The sequence below is a fragment of the Solea solea genome, chromosome 9 (assembly GCF_958295425.1).
Source record: "Solea solea chromosome 9, fSolSol10.1, whole genome shotgun sequence".
NCBI lineage: Eukaryota > Metazoa > Chordata > Actinopteri > Pleuronectiformes > Soleidae > Solea > Solea solea.
In genome coordinates this window covers 334,205-352,002 of record NC_081142.1, presented here as the reverse complement: position 1 = coordinate 352,002, position 17,798 = coordinate 334,205, and the positions used below count along the sequence as shown (strand labels likewise).

The window sequence follows — 17,798 nt, the reverse complement described above, 5'->3', positions numbered from 1 at the left end:
CAACGAAAATCACAATTATGTTCTCAAAACCAAGCAAAACCTCAAACAATCATTTTCACTAAACCTGTCAAACTACCAAACAAGTATAAAAGTTCATCTCACACACACACACACACACACAGAGACACAAAGAGACTGAGAGAATGTAATGTCTCCCACATTCTCCCCCTTCCGCCATTATTTTTATAGCCGCCCACAACAAGCACGACTAATGATTTATTACTAACGACTAACGACAGTCTGTGAACTTTGCTTCACGACAGACGACAGAAGAACAGGTCAACACAGCTGTTCTTCTAATTCTATTACAGAGGGGGGGAGGAGGGGGGGGGAGAGAGAGAGAGAGAGAGAGAGAGAGAGAGAGAAAAAAGAAAAAGAAAGTCGGCCCTCGACCCGGAAACAATTGCTCAGGGGAAAAAAAGACTGATGAAGAATGTGGTTTGTCTGGAGGGAAAATAACTTGTTTACTGTGTGAAGTGAGAGGCGAACGACACGAGAGGACGAGAGGACGAGAGGAAGGCAGACGTCACGCTCCACAGCAGGGGGGGGCTGGGGGGGCCGGGGGGGCCAGGGGGGCCGGGGTTACCGTGGAATGACTTGGCACAAAGCCTGACCAAACACACACACACACACACACACACACACACACACGGCTGAGTTCAAACCCGACCCCCCGACAACTGCAGGCTTCATTTGTCAAACTAACAGGATCATTCAGTTCAACTTCTACATGAGGACATGTCGACATGTCCCTCGACTGTCCAGGAAATGTCACTATTGAGTCAACACGGATGGTTTAGAAATGAGATTCTTCATCATACTCAAACACTGGTGCATGAGATTCATCCAGAGATGAGGTTTATTTTGATCAAGGACAACACGGCACTTTCCTGTTAAGAGCAGGTGAGAGAATCACAATCAGATTTCATTCTGCATCCCAAAAAGAATCTGACATTCATGGTACCCAAAAGTGATTCCTTTATTCTTGAGAGTAGAAACATACAAACATTAAGTACAAGTAGTTTATATAATTAGTAAAAAAAAATTATACAAGTTCAGGATTAAGTGATGATTACTTCCAAGTGCAGTTTAGCTGAGCTGGTTAGAAAAGCCGTGGATTAAATGTGTGAAGCTGAGATGTGAGGGACGTGACGCGGCGGACGAGCAACCGAGGCTCCGCCCCACTCCAAAAAAATGTAAATAACAAAAAAAAAACCTTAATATAAAAACACTTCTGAAATTACAGTTTTCTATTTCAATGAGGGGAAATTTAAATCCTTCAAAATGACAATGAGAACGGCTAAAAGCAGGAAAGCATCCCGAACCCTGAAACAGGAATAAGAGTGAGAGGAAGTGCTTTAAGGCACCGCGGTGCAAGTGCCAAACGAGACCAAAACCCACGTTCAAGGCAGAAAACTGACAGCAGGAAGTCTACTTTGATGACAACACACTATCAGATTTAGTCAGTTTAACAAAATCAGACAAAGATGATGGATCCCTGATGTCAGCAGGAAAAAATACAGAGCCCCACTCATTTATCAATTTGGTCATAAGAAGTTTCCAATTTGTGCATTTAAAAAATCCCAAAGGCGGAGCCTGGAGCCACAGACTTATATCTTTTAAAAAAACAAAACATACAAAAATGGATTATCGACTCAAATTCATATTAGGTGTTAAAATAGTGAGAATCATTATATCATGTTTTTTTATTGTAATTTCGGCCTGATTGATTGATTGATTGATTGATAAAAAAAAAAAAAAAAAAAACTTTGGGAAACACTGATTTTTAAGATATAATCAAAATCTTTGTTTACGATTGCTGATGTGAAAATGTATTTTACAAGAGAAAAAGAATTATCCATCAATACACAGGACAGACATAACGTTAGTATTGTAAAGTTTTGACTTAAATGTTAAATCAGGATTTGTGTCAGTCCTGACAGTTGATCGGACTCTGATCATGTGACTGGAAACAAAAGTCTGTCATTGAAATGCTTCAATAAAATCCAGCTAATGTACAAGTACTATAGTTAATGTGCAAACCCCGCCCCCTGTTTCCTTCCTATAAAACCATGTTGGTGGAATCCTGAAGCCTGAAACGCGCTGAAGGCCACAAAACAACGTCAACCTTTACCACACTGCAACAAACAAACAAACAAACAAACAAACAAACAAACAAGATAGTACAATTCCCACAATGCTGTGCGGTTCTCTCCTGGACACTGGCGATACATTCACTGTGTAGAAAGTGGTGTTAATGATGCTTTTAAATTACATTCTGCAACTTCAACTAAACATGAAGTCAAATGTTAGTGAGTGAACTATTATTCTCAGGATTTCTCCTCACTGTGGACGAGTCTGACGTGAAAACGCCTCGACTACTTTAGCCAGCAGGTGGCAGCAACAAGCTCAAGTGCAAATGTTAGAAGTTGGACTTTTTAAAAGTCGCTGAAGCTGAACTACTGCTTTCATTTTTAGTAACCTGAGATTAGAGACTGAAAACACACCCGCTGCACAAAGACATCATCTAAGACAAGAGATTCAGAATAATTCTAAATGAAGTTTAGAAAATTTGATTTCCTATGATGATATAAGATATGATGACAAAGCGTTTTTGACTTGACTGCAAAAAAACATCATTCATCTGATCCCAGTTTAAGTGACGTGTTGGGGGGGGGGGGGGGGACTTTGAAACGACACACACACACACACACACACACATTATTGAAAATAATTGAGGGGAAAATGCCTCAATGAAAAACCAACCCTTGCTCAAAAAGAGGCCCAGTGCTGCAGATAAGACGACTGAATGCCAGGATTTTCAGGTTACATCCACACTATTATGTTTTTGTTTAAAATCTCCATCCAGCTTCAAATCTGTGTCCACAACACCACACTGTGGATTTCTGGAAAGTTGGTGTTGACAGACGCTTTTGTTTGCAGCTAAAAGTCGACATGTTAGTTCTTGTGATTAGTTTCAAATGTTAATCACATTCTTAAAATGCACACAGCATCACTGACAACAAGCCAGTCACTAAGGAACGGAAATTGTTACGTTGTCTTTTAGTAGTTGGTCCCAAGGGATTCAAAATGGCCTAAAATTTAAAATAATAATAATAATAATAATAATAATAATAATAATAATAATAATAAGAGGCGACAACAGCAAAAGCACTGATACACCCCTCTGTGCACAGCCTCCACTATTATATATTATATATTATATACAGCCTTGGTAACTTCTGCAGAGCATCTCTGCATCTGTGGCCGACAGTTTACAGGAAACAGAACGGCTGGCTTACTGAAAACCAGTCAGTAAATGTGCATGTAGTCAATTAAAGGTTATTTATACGTATATTACATTTTATTTATACGTCATTTGCGTTGGTATGGACGTTTACGCTTCCTCTCGAGGGCAGTGCAGAGTGAAGAGGTTGTTTTATTGTGGCTGATCTGAAATAGACGGAAACGCAAGCGGATTTCGTGGCATTTTCATTTTCAATATTTCTTTATGTCCACTGTGACTTTGGACAACTTGCTCAAACCACAGAAGTCACTCTCTTCTTTTGTGGCTGCAGGGATAATCCAGCGAGCTCTGGCAGCATGTTTGTTTTCCTGACTGTTTGGACTATTAACTCTAATCTGCCCCCAAGATTCACCTGCCGTGTGCACAACGATGGACGAAATGATGCAAAGTACCAACAAAAGCCCTCGTTTAAAATCATTTAAATCCGACAGCAGGTTTTTGTTTTAACTGACTCCCAATGTCACCGTCAAGTTTTACAGTGCATATTCTTAGTGTTTTATGATGATTATTATTATTTTACTGTCAATACTTTTTTCTCAATTAGGACATCCTGCTAAATGAACCTGCTATAATAATAATAACAATAATACTATTATTATTATTATTATTATTATTATTATTAATAATAATAATAATAATAATAATAATAATGATGATGATGATAATAATAAAAATGGGTCTTCTTTGTTTTGGTGCATCTGTGGCAGATTTGATGCGTTTTCAAACAGAAAACAGAATAGTGTGGATCTTTCCATGATGAGTTGATTTTCATGAGAAAACAGGAGTGATTTTTAAATGATAAACCTGAACTGACAGCACTAGTAAAAATTGCCATGTACACTGTAAAAAACGGGGCCACACGGTGGTGTAGTGGTTAGCACTCTCGCCTTGCAGCGAGAAGACCCGGGTTCGAGCCCCGGTTGGAACAAGGGCCTTTCTGCATGGAGTTTGCATGTTCTCCCCGTGTGTGCGTGGGTTCTCTCCGGGTACTCCGGCTTCCTCCCACAGTCCAAAAACATGCAATGTGGGGATAGGTAAATTGGACACTCCAAATTGACCATAGGAGTGAGTGTGAGAGTGAATGGTTGTTTGTCTCTATCTGTGTGTGGCCCTGCGATGGACTGGCGAACTGTCCAGGGTGTACCCCGCCTATCGCCCGATGTAGCTGAGATTGGCACAGCACCCCCCGCGACCCTCTGGTGGAGGATAAAGCGGTAGATGATGACTGACTGACTGTAAAAAACTGCTGCACACTGCTGCAGAAAATGTTCTCTTCCACTGCTGAGGATAAAGAGAAGATTAAAACTGAAAGCATGACAGCTGCTGGTAATAATAATAATAATAGTAATTATTATTATTATTATTATTATTATTATTATTAATAATTATGATTAATTGTTATTATTATTTTACATTTAAATGTGAGGGGACGCAGAGTTGTCTGCGAGGGCCAGCGCCTGCAGGTTGTGGCACTGAAGCAGGAAACCCTCGATCCCGCTGCTTCCCGTTAGGGGGTTACTGTAAAAGAGGTTCTGCTCGGGGGGAAGGATGCTGTCGGAGCCCCAGTCAGAGTCTGAATCTGAGCTGCCGTTCCTGGAGCCCTCAGTGGCTGTGGGCGGATAACTGAGCTGCTCCAGCTGCTCCACCAGGTCACTGAACTGCACGGCCGAGCTGCTCTCGGAGCGAATCGAGCACGCCGGGAAGTTGACCATGGAGCTGGCTTCTGATTGGATGTCAGAGCCCGGCAGGCGGAGCGAGGAGGAGTCGGGGGCACCGTAACCCAGCGACAGGCACTCGCCAGCAGAGCTGAGGCCCAGGTTGTCGAGTGAACTGCACTCGGAGCGGTTATTGACTAGCGAGCTGGTCTCAGAGTGACCCACAATGCTATCAGGGAAAGGGTTGCTGTTACCGTTCAGATCCTCAATGCCAACACTAAAGATTGTGTTTTTACTCAGATTAGCGTCTTCTACGTTATGAAACTGACCCACTTTACCGTCGACAGTGAAAGAGTAAGCCTCGGCCCCGCCGCCGTAAAAGGAAATCTCTGCGGGGTCGTCGTCTATAAACTCCTCGCTGACGTGAAGAGGAGAGTTGAAGGGATTCTGCTTCGTACGCAAAAGCTCCGCCTCAAACGCTTCCGGTGTGAGAACGCCCCTCCTCCTCCCCCCACCCACCGAGCACACTGTGCCCCACCTTCCCCCAAGCTCGTTATCCTCATTGCCATTTTTGGAGGGCTGTGACTTAGAAGTGCCACTCTCTACACACACAAACACGGGGCTGCAGTGTCCTGCTGCCTGATTGCTGGGGGCACCTTGAAAAGTGTAGTGGGGCGGGGGCGTGGCCTTGACGGCGTCTTCCCTCGGCGGGCTGGGGGGTCGCGTGGCTCGTGGAGGGGAGTGGAGCGGCGGCTGCGGCTTCTGCAGGTGCTGAGGAGACGAGCCGAGCGCGGGAAAAGGCTGAAGCTGAGGCTGCAGCTCTGTCCGAGGGAGGACGGAGGACGTGTGGAAGGACACTGTGGCTGAGCCGAGGGAACCCGGACTCCTGAGACTGTCGCTGAACGACAAGCTCTGAAACAATGAACACAGAGAAAAGATGAAGAGTTAGTTGACTCACTGAACAGTGTGACTCGAGGGAGAGGATCTTCATTCAACTGATGCTGATGACTTGAGTCAGTCTGATAAACTAATTACAAATGCCACAAACAATCTGCTTTATGACCAACACGTGACATATGTGTCTCATGCGTGTTCTGCAGGTCAAGGCATTTTGGATCATTTCCAAGGCAGTTTTATTAAATGTTTAAATGTCAGGGTTATTTAAATCAAATTAACACATTTATTATCTCCCCCTATAATGAAATGTAAAGCCCTAACGGTCCTTTCCCCTGACACAGCTTTTATTGATAACAAATCTAGTAAAATATCAAGTTTGATGGTTTGATGAAATCTTGACAAAGACATAAATATGACAAACCCCAGTTCTATTTGTTTAGTGCCTTTGTTTAGAATTGCTTTTACAAATCTTGTGGCACAACTGACCTGTTTTGGCACATCTGTTGCAAAAGAACGAGCAGACATTTGTATTTTACTGTTCCTCCTGAGGAAAGAAAACATTACACACTCAGTGTTTCTGAAGAATCTGAAAAGACAAACTCAGCATTGATTGTGTTTATTATATGGAAACACACACCTCTGGTACGGCGTTCTCTTTGCTCCATTTCCCCTCACGTACTCCAGAAGTTGCTTCTGAGTTCTTCCACTGAGAGAAAGAGCTTTGAATTACAACACTGGATAGTGACGACACATGAATGAACATGCAACAGCCAAATCAAAACACACACACAGATCTCTATGACGTGAGTATAAGTATATGTGATAACTTTTCCTGGTTTTAAAGGCTGTTGCATTGATGATCATCATCATTTATCATATCAAATACATGAATTATAACTTCATAACTTCATATCATTATTATAGCCAATGATTTGTGTCATATTTATAGCCAATTTCATTGTTTCTGAACCTGAAATGAAAGGTTAGAACTGTATTTTAAGCATTTAATAATGATCATAAACAGTAGATATTTGATTTTCGATTTGACATCACCCAGCTCTACTGGTGCCCGAGCTAGCTTTCCCACACTTAGAGTAATGTTTACTCTTTAATGTCAGTGGTTAGTGAGCAGTTGACACCTGTATCTGAAGGAGGAGCCTCTGGTGAAGAGGAGAGCTTTGGTTTTGGGTTGAGGTTGATCCAACAAGCGGAAAAACGAGTGATATTCCACACAGATCTTCCAGAAGATTTTACACTGGTCTCGACTGGCCATCATGAACTCCAGAGTGTCCTGGTGTGGTCCCTGCAAACAAAGACGCCGAGTGAGTGAGTGAGTCTGACACAGACAGACAAACGTGGCTTTCCTTTACACCTACATGGACTTCTGGGTGAAGCTTGATCAGGAAGCGTTTTCTTTTGAAGCTGAGTTTGCGAATCTTGGACCAGTTGAATGTGTTTATTTTTGTGTTGCCCTGTGAAAAAGAAAGAAATGATCTCGCCAAATGTCGACCACATTGACCACACACAGCGGATGTGATGACCTCACTCACCTGAAAAACCTGAAGGCCCATATTAGCAACAGCCAGGTTGATCTTGGTTCCTTCGCGGTCGGCCGCTTGGTGGAAGCGGACGCCGTACATCTCCAGTTTACGAGCAATCTCCAGGATTTGGAAATCAGATTCAGCTGGAGTTTGACCCCTGGAGAAGGAAGTGTAAAATAAAAACCCTTTTTTCCATGTGCATGACTCACTCACTGACACTGTCTTACATCAACGCAGGATCAGTTTCCACAAAATGACTTTTTAATACATATTTCTCTACACATCCTTCACTGGCCCAATGTTTTTACCATTTACATGCATGGCTGCAGCAACTAATCAATGACTAAACTAATCGCTGTTTTCAGATTATTTGCTCCTTATAACAAATAAATCATTTTAACTGAATCATTTTCATGGACAAAACAAGACATTTAAGAACATCATCATCATTATTAGATTTGGACAAAACCTCTAATCGATTCATTTACATCTTCTGTTACACAAAACACAAATCCAGCTAAACCAATAATTGGATTTCAGATACTTTTTTAGAGCTGAAACAATTAATCGATGAATAGATTATTAGAGTCCCGCAGCTGAGGCTTCACATTAACATCTTGACGATGGAGTTTGAACCCCGGTGGCCATGATGCCATGTAATGCTTCCACGTACAGTCCAGACAAAGCCAGATGACATGATGAGCAGTGGTGCGACTTCAAATCCTCTATAACTAGGAGGATTTGAGAGGCATTATCCAAAAAAACGTGCGATTACAACCAAACAGCATGTTAGGAAGACATATCCATCCAATCATCACCACATTCTAATTTTGTTCATCCGTTAAGCGGCTGAATCTCTTTAGGTTCCCTCCCCTGCCCCACTGCCCCACTGGCCTTATGGCTAATAGACTGTCCAGAGCAGGGAGGATTAGGACCTGGGAACTTGCCGCTTGGCAACCAGAGGAAGAGATTAGCAGAGGTCTTTAGAGCTGCCTAACACACTGGGTTGAAAAGAGCCCGTTGGCCAAAGGATGGTTCTGAGATAACAAGGAGACCAGTGGTGGGAAAAGAGAAACTCCTCTTGTAGATCGAGGGTGCCCAGTCTTTTTTTCCATTGGAGGGCCAAAATGGCAACAAATGAACACCTATTGTGTTGTTTTTGTGTTTGTGATGTTGGGCTACATAAATAAAAGTGACTTGAACACAGTTTAAATACCAACTTTACATAAAAAAAAAAAGTGTAGAAAGTGTGTTTTTAACAACCAGACCTAAATTAAACTTAAATGATAATTCAACACTAATGTTGTTTTTCCATCATGGCATGGTGTGATTTGGTACAGTATGGAACGGTACCAAACTAAACCGTTTCACTTAAATGACACTAAATGGATCTGACCTCTTAAATATACAAAATGCAATACATAATATATTTAAATTTCAAACATCATCATTTCTGTCTTACAAAAATAGAACATAATAGTGAATGAAAATGTTTTTTCCTTTTACATTTTTAAATACAAGTCTGAAACCATTTTGCAGGCCAAATTGTGAAGCCCTGTTATAGATGTTTGGCAAGAATAAATAAATGTGACACCACGACATCATCACAGCAGGAAGTAACTGCTCTGAATTATCCAGGATAACGTGATGGTGCCTGGGTCAGAGGACAGACTGGGTCAACAACGTCATGACAAACGGTCTTAAAACCCACTTAACATGGTGTCAGGAGTCAAAGAGAATCACGCTCACAGATCTCACGTTACTTAATAATAACTAGAGGATATATGTAGTGCAACACTACAATATGAAGCGATGTTATTGTCACGTCACAAGATCAGATGACACATTATTTCTTGAGCTTCATGTTGAGGCTTCATGTTGTGTCTATAGTGCTACAGGAGGCCCTGATACTTGAATGTTTAAACTATGCATGATGTCATTTTCGGACTTTTACAGTGTAACCAATACAGAAGTGCCTGGAATCTGTATTCTCATGAATATGAACTCATGAACTCCACGGACAGTGCTTCTCATGAATATGAACTCATGAACTCCACGGACAGTGCTTCTTATTATTCTTATTTACGACGTGAGATTTGGTCTGTTTTGTTTGTTTTTTTCAATAGAGCATGACGACCATTTTGTAAATGATGGTCTCATTCAGGGTCTCATAGACAAGGGTGAGCCTATAGCGATGGTGTGATTGACAGCAGACGTCATGCGAGGAGACCTGACATACATCGTCTCATCTGGTTTCAAATGGCCTTTAAAGCCAATAAAAGGCTTCAAAATGACAATCAACGGGTGAAATCAAAATGCGTTGCACTCACATGAGCCCACAGACCTTAAATGAACCTTGTGCAGACATGCATGATCTGAAGAAAACAGTTAGTTGAAAGAATGAAGGGGGTATAATAGCAAGCAGCTATTAGAGAGAGAGTGTAAGGAAGACACTGAAACAGACTCTGATGAGAAGGACAAACTCACACATGTCTGCGGTGGAGCTCCATGATCCTCTCCTCCACCTTCTCTTGATACGGCAGCAGCTTGTTTGTCCTCAGGAAGTCTCCGTCAGCCGCATCGTCGTAGTCGCCAATCTCCGCTGTGGTGACGAGAGACGAGGTCAAGGGTCAACAGTTTCTCTACGATCATTAACGTACACCACGTGACATTAAAGGAATCATGTTCGACGTACACTGGACGAGGTGAGAGGCGAGCAGAGCTCCGGTGTTCTCCGAGCAGATCAACCTGCCCTCCATCAGGTCTCTCTTCATCTGCAGCGAGAACAAGTACCTATAAGAAATAAACACATACGCAGACAGATCAATATCTAGTCTTATCTTAGAAATGTTAGGACAGAAAATGCTTAAATGTTAACTTCTCCACTAGTTCTGTGTTACATGTGTTTAACTGTGACACTATTCCACGGCACGAGAATGTTTTTCATGAAGGATTTACTTTTTTCTAAATCCTCATCCTAATCATTCCACACAGAATGAACTCTGCATCTATGAACCAATTCTTTTCTCACCTTTACAATAAACTACATGTGAATGAAAGTGAAACTAATGCCGCACATGCACGAGGAGACTTTAACCTCCAGTAGAAAGTAGAGTAGAGAGACAGTGACCTTGTGTATTCCTCCTGCAGCTGACCAGGATCTGGAGGGAAGAATTTCACCGACAGTCTAAAGAGGGTGTTTGCTGGTCCTGGAAAACACAGAAAACCATCAGCACAGGCAAACACACACACACACACACACACACACACACACACACACACACACACACACACACACACACACACACACACACACACACACACACACACACACACACACACACACACACACACACACACACACACACACACACACACACACACACACACACACACACAGAGCCATGAAACATGAGCTCATGATCAAGTTCACTCACTTCTGACTTGTTTCACAACAGGTTTAGTTGGTTCCAGCCAAACCTGCAGAGAAAAAAACCATTAAACTGGTGCTGTCAGTTGTTCTTTTTAAAGCACTCTGTGACTCAGTGTCTGAGAGTGTATGATTGACTGTAGACCCCGCCCCTTTCCTCTGAGCCTGCTGTCTGTCTCATTACATCTGGGTTTAACTGAAGGAAGAATGTGATCCAGACAAATGTTCTGATCCAGTACTTTTGTGTTGGTTTGGCACTTTACAATAGTTCTCATGAACTGGTCAACGAACACCAAACAACATGGTTTCATCTGTGTGTGTGTGTGTGTGCGTGTTGTTGTCGTCGTCGTCGTTGTTGTTGTCGTTAGGGTTAGAACATCAACACATTCATGCACAGAGTGAGGATAAGGGTCTTGTTCAGACACGGTATCAACATCCATCCTCAGTGATCCCGTCCAGAAGTCTACGTCTCAACACTCTGATCACATAAACCGCATTTGGAGGTGGTTTGAGGACAGATGTGTCCTCACAATCTGTCCTCAGCTGACATCAGCGGGTGTTTCACAGCATTTTTACACTGATCAGTGCTGTAAATGAACATTACATTGAATCCTTTGTCAAATGATGTCACAAGTCGCGATGTTTACATGGTCAAAATGTCTTCTTTCCTTAAAGATTTGTCCCGAGTGGACACAGAAGGAAATGATCTGACTGTGGTGTGTGTCCACATGCATCAAGTGTTCAGGGGTTACCCTTACCCATGTGCAGTGAATTTTAATAATAAGCAGCAGCACAACAGTGATGCTGGTGAAGGAACCCCGAGTCTCTGAAACACTAGTGAGATCCAGAACAGCTGGAATATGGACCAAAGCTTCTTCTTATGGTTTGAGCAGAGCCGGGAAGCAAGAGGAGATCAGACGTGGTCATAAGAGACGCATCCAGGACACATTTTAATGCCAGGTGTGAACACTTGTTCTTAGCATGATGGGGCCATGATTGGATCACTAAGGACGGCTGTAAGTACCAGGTCTGAACAGGGCCAAGGAGAGACCACTTTAGATCGTTCTCAGAGACGCCGTCGCTGCACAGATCAAATATGACCGTAGCTTCAATGTGTGCAGGAGTGAACACGGCGTCAGACACAGAAGCTCTTCTTCTACAAAGTAGATACTTACACTAACCCTGAAATCTGTTTGACTGTCATTTTATTTTCTTACTTTATAAAATACTAAATATGAAAACATACGTGGATAATGGTCGCAGTGTTAAAGCATGATTGGCCTTGCTCTCCTCTGCTGCTAAAATAACAAATAGTACTATGATGATTATCATTTAAAGTCTCTTATTTTGTGTAGTTTGCATGTTTTAAATTCAATTTTATTTACTAATAGTTTAACATTTATGCTTTTTACTTTTGTTTTAACAGATATTTACGTCAAAGACTGTTTTAACATAAGAGTCATAAAAGTTATAAAAGCCCATAAAATATGAAAAGAAAAACGTGAGAGAAACAAACAAACATTGCAAATCTCTACAATTAGTTTGATTGTTTGGTGTTTTTTTTCTTAAGTGTTTTCAAATCCACTCTAATATGTCATGGATTTGCCTTTGAACTAAGATCCATTTAGCACTTTTACCCTCACATTAACATCTGTATATAAAAATCTCTTCTTCTTCTTCTCTGCTGATGCATATAAAAACTCGTAGGTCTTAAATTCCTCTGATGTTTCTGGAAGAATCCAACAACGGAAAGTCTGACATATGGATACTGCGCTGCCAGACAAGTTAAAAATATTCAGATTATATAGTGCTGAAGTCCAGTCAAAACAAATGTGCCTCACTGTAGGAAGTTTAAGACTAACTCACTGGGACCTTTTAAATATCAGTTCCTGAGAACGTACCCAGTTCATCTGCATGTTCTGAAACTCCAGGCCAAAGTAATCGCTCTCGATGAGGTTCCCTCTGTGGAAAACATCAGAGAGCACTTCCTGTCCAAGAGCTTTTGGCTGGAGGAAAGAAAGAGAAACAACAAGAGAAGGAGAAATCATTATTTTCATCACTATGTCAACATGAAAATCTAAAAACTGCAGCGATGACGCAGATTACAGCGTGAAGGGCTCAATGATCTGCCTCGTTTTGACCAAAAAGAGGAAAAATAAAGCGGAGAAATGGTGTGCAACAGGGATAACAATGAGAAAAGGATTTTTCTGGTGTGGTCTGTAGATTATTACCGCCATCTGTTAGTGATCCACTTCAGGGCTGCGACTAATGACTTTTCATTGTCAATTAACCAATCAGTGTTCTGATCCATGAAATGTCCAAAAGTAGATAAGTTGTTCAAAATAAACAAGAATGAATGAATGAATGAATGAATGAATGAATGAATGAATGAATGAATCACCTGTTTACATGACTATGTTCTGTCCAGTGCGGGCTAGGAAACGCACCGACGGGTCGATTGTGGTGGATTGATGTCGTCGGGAAAATTTAAATTTCACGTGAGTGTCTTGATGCTGCGGTGTCGTGTTCAGGCTACATTACAGAGCTGAAACAATGAATCCATTAATAATCGATTAATAAATGAATCGACAACTATTTTGATAATGGATGAATCGCTTTGTTTTAATCGTTCATGATTAAAACAAGATTTACGATTGTTTAAGCTTCTGAAATGTGAATATTTTCTTCATTTCTTTGCTTTGGAGAACAAAGAAATCATTCAAAGTCAATCATTTTGGTTTGTGGACAAAACAAGACGTTTGAGAACGTCATCATTTCCAGGTTTGACAAACAGGTTTTCTGATATTTTATGGACCAAACGATTAATCGATTACGAAAATAATCGTTAGTTACAGCTCTACTACATTAGCTTAGCTCATCAGTCCAGGTGTTTTTGCAATGCAGAACCACTCCTTCATTGCCAATGCTAGATAACAACTGCTCTGTGACTAAAACTAACAACACAATAACTGTAAAACAGGGATAGTTTCGGGTTTTTTTTTTCTTACTCCACAGCGCCACCTTTGCCAAGAACCAGCATAAGACAAGTAGGCTTGTACTCAGTGAATACACGGCTGCCAGCTGGGACACATATCGAATGACTCTACACCAGCTTGTCTTTGATATCTTCAGAATATGTTTGCCACTAAATACCCTTCTGACTGGAAAGTGAAGTTTGTGACACTGTGTGAACCGCTCTCACTCCCTGCACCAAAGTCCATGGAGAAAAGCAGCAATTTTACAATGTCACAGGACACAGGATCTGTCGCTCCACTCAACAGTTCCAATGTGTCATTTTGTGACTTCGATGTTAGAAATCCTTTGTTCAGATTTATAATAAGGAGCAGCTCCTGTGTCTGTGAGACAGAAGTACGCAGTTTAGAAACTTCAGTTTCCAGGGGCAAATGGCGTACACTTTAAATATCGTCCATGTAAGTGCAACGTTAACTAACTGAGCCTTTGAAGTGGCTATGACATGTTTTCCTTGCAATCGTCACTTTCCAGTATGAAAAGACTGTTTTATTACAAAAAACATATTGTAAAGATTCAATAGACTTCAGCTGCTGTGGATTGTATTTGGTGATTTATGCTGGTTCTCAGTGAAAGGGGCACACGTGGCGCAGACAGCACCGACTTTGTGTCTTGTACAACCACACCTCAAAAAACATGAACCATCCCTTTAATTATCTTGCTAATTACTGTCACTGTAATTATTGCTGCAGCTCTAATCTAATTGAATCCTAGTTTGAACCATCAATTCATGTATTATATGTACATCTGTATTGTTGTATGTGTATATTTATTTGTTGAAATGATTTCCTTAGCTCTGAAGAGAAAACCAACAGTGACTCTTCTTCTTGAGGTGTATGAATGTTTTCTGCTGCAGGACCTGAGCCCAAGTTTACCTTCAACACTCCGGGGCTTGTTTTCACTAAATGAAGAACTAATTACTATGCACTAAGAACACACTGCACTTGAGGTTTGGAATGTCAGCCCAAGACTTTTAGAGAAAATTATAGCCTGAAACATCTGGATGTGATGTTAAATAGTATTTTTAAAAGGCCTTATAAAAAGGAACTGCTTTGCATCGGTGGGAGTGAAAATCTTTACTGTAATTTAGTCTTTTCATTAGTTTGATTCAATCCCATGTTCTGCATCCACAGAGGATATAAACTGCAGGTGAAACTTTCAGGGATCTGCTGTAAATATGACATGAGCAGTGTCTGATTACAGCTGATCTCATCCACAGAACAAAGCACTGGTGTGTTCAAATACTGGCTATTCTGGGTTTTCTTTAAGGATTCAAAGAGATGTGAGGAACATTTCTGTCTTAGTGTGTTACAGTGTGATCACATCAGCCTCTCAGAAGACAGAACTATTTAAAGTTAAACTTAAAACGTTCCTTTTTGATAAAGCTTATAGTTAGAGCTGGTTCAGGGAAACCTGGACCAGTTCTTAGTTCTGCTGCTACAGTATAGACCTAGACTGCTGGGGGATTTTCCTGTGGTGCACGCACATTCACTCTCTCACACTCAGGATATGATAAAGACTGTTTATATGTCATTAACTTTGTCTCTTTCTCTCCCTAGTTTGTGTCCTTCCTTCCTTCCTTCCTTCCCTCCCTCTCTCTCTCTCTGTATTCTCATGTTGCTAGCTAACAATGAGCCGGTCTATGATTTTACTGTAACAATTATTAGATAATAGTGAATTTCTGTCAGGATAATCTTCACTTCACAGATGCTACATTACCTTAGCTCATCAATCCTGGTGGTTTTTGAACTGCAGCGGAGGAAAACATGCAGCACATGACTTGACTGTAGTTAACACTAATACATTACTAACATCAGGTACTTGATCTAAAAACTCTTTGTTTTTACTCTTATGTATTGACACATGGTTTATCTGTGATAATGTGACAGTAAACGTAGAAATACTGCTCTGTACTCAACTCAATGTCAGGCCTAAACAGCGGATTGTGAACAAACTCGTGACACATTCTAACAGCGTTTAGTTAACACAGTATTTGATGACATTTCAGAGGAAGCTAAACTTCTCTTGTCGTCCAACAGCAAATCATTTGCTCTATTTTTGCAGTGAAAAGCATGTACAGTACGTAGCTCACGGTAAAATCAAGAGAGCAAAGAGAGAGAAACAAATATCTGATTACAGGTACCGATGAGAAATGTTCTCACTACCTGTAATAAGTCTCTATTTTCTGAACGGTAAAGAAAAGCTGCGCCAAATACAAAACATGACAATTATCAATGATTTACAAAAAAGGGATTTCAGTTACTAGACTGACAACAGCATTGATGTGTCATTTATGTTTTACCATGTTGGGAAAACTATCACCTGAAATGAAAGTGTGCAGCAGATTATAAGACACTTTTACAAGTCCTGTGTGTTGACTTTGACAGGCTCCTCCTCCGTGTTACTCATTAACTCTCTGCAGGAATGTTAAACTACATTTAGGGGACGGGGGTAAAACTCCACTGGTTACAGTGAACTTAAAAAAAATCTGAGCACAAGTGATGACAGTTAAGATAAAATAAAGAGAAAGGTCAAAACTAAATGACCCGAGATCCGCCGCACATCAAACATCCAAACGTTTAAGGACAGGAATCAAAAGTAAGTGTGAATTATAAATGAGTGAGTTCACAGTCAGAAAATGAAAGAAAGGAAGCAAGGAAGCAAGGTAGGAAGCAAGGACATATTGATTAAAAGATGGTCAAATTCATGGTTTTATAGCAGCCTCACATGCTGCCTTCAAGCAAAGGGAGTTGTTTAGTCATCACATCACAATTCAAATCACTCATCATTCCTATTGGTCAATGTATGAGTGTGTAAATATGAGCTGAAACACACACTTGGTCCATGAGCCCTGCAGGTAAAAGTGTCAGTGTGTGTGTGTGTGTGTGTGCGTGTGTGCGTGTACGTGTGTGTGTGTACGTGTGTGTGTGTGTGTGTGGACCACAGTCTCATCCCTGAGCTCAAACACTGAGGCGGGTCAGTGGGTCAACCAATCAAAGTCTGAACGCAGCAGGGATTATGACAAACAGATGTTTCACACAGTCCCCCGTGTGTGTGTGTGTGTGTGTGTGTGTGTGTGTGTGTGTGTGTGTGTGTGTGTGTGTGTGTGTGTGTGTGTGTGTGTGTGTGTGTGTGTGCGGCAGAACTTGTATTCTCATGAGAGAAACCAGAAGAAAACAAACAAACATAGAAGGTGTGACCCAGATATCACCCGGCCTCACTCTAACGTGGGCGCAGCTCGCCAGACAGGTTGATGGTGGTTGATGGTGGTTGATGGTGGTTGACCTGAGGGCAGCAGAGGGTTTGTTGGGGCATGTACAGTATGTTGTTTAGCTGCTGATAACCTGCTAACATGTTGATGCTCTGCTCACCAGTGACCACTTTCACACATTTCAAAGGTCAACAGGTTCACTGGTGACTTTTCCACAATGGTTTAGTCCTTTTCCATAACTACTATTAAATATGTACTCAACATGGGCGGAGTCATCACAGCCTTTGTTTTACATGCGACACACACACACACACACGCACTAGTGATTAGTGTGATGTAAAGCCGTTGTCTTTGGTGTAACTGAATCATTAGACTCAGTTAATTTGTAAAGATTTTGTAAAGCTTTGTTCACAGAATGGTTCAGTACGGAGCGTCGACACCGTCTGACACGGTCACTGAACTGAATACAGCAGCAGGGGTTGTGACGCATCAGCTCAGCTCCATCAGAACCTTTCCAGAGCAGGTACTAAGACAAGTACCTGCTCTGCTATCGCTAATGGAAAAGCAAAAAAAAAAAAAAACTGTACCGAGTCGAGCTGTGTACTCGGACTGTAGTGGAAAACTGCTCATGTTTTCATCATTGGTGAGTTTTTATGACAGTGATATCACAGGGGGGAGCTTCGTAGAGTTTAATGCCCCTTTAATGCCACGTGTGAACAGTCATATG

General features: G+C 41.4%; 1 protein-coding gene across 3 annotated transcripts in view; it reads right to left on the bottom strand.

Annotated features, from left to right (window-relative positions):
• Nucleotides 1–17,798, bottom strand: part of farp2 (FERM, RhoGEF and pleckstrin domain protein 2) — a 45,350-nt gene that overhangs the window by 19,740 nt on the left and 7,812 nt on the right. For all 3 annotated transcript variants that reach the window (XM_058637858.1, XM_058637859.1, XM_058637860.1), the window contains exons 3-13: nucleotides 12,732–12,836; nucleotides 10,838–10,880; nucleotides 10,531–10,609; nucleotides 10,096–10,193; nucleotides 9,888–10,002; nucleotides 7,410–7,557; nucleotides 7,236–7,331; nucleotides 6,999–7,162; nucleotides 6,497–6,565; nucleotides 6,346–6,403; nucleotides 5,619–5,874 (exon numbers count right to left, since the gene is read on the bottom strand). In XM_058637858.1, the coding sequence (XP_058493841.1) occupies nucleotides 5,619–5,874; nucleotides 6,346–6,403; nucleotides 6,497–6,565; nucleotides 6,999–7,162; nucleotides 7,236–7,331; nucleotides 7,410–7,557; nucleotides 9,888–10,002; nucleotides 10,096–10,193; nucleotides 10,531–10,609; nucleotides 10,838–10,880; nucleotides 12,732–12,836 (1,231 nt within the window). The remainder of the gene's footprint in view (nucleotides 1–5,618; nucleotides 5,875–6,345; nucleotides 6,404–6,496; nucleotides 6,566–6,998; nucleotides 7,163–7,235; nucleotides 7,332–7,409; nucleotides 7,558–9,887; nucleotides 10,003–10,095; nucleotides 10,194–10,530; nucleotides 10,610–10,837; nucleotides 10,881–12,731; nucleotides 12,837–17,798) is intronic.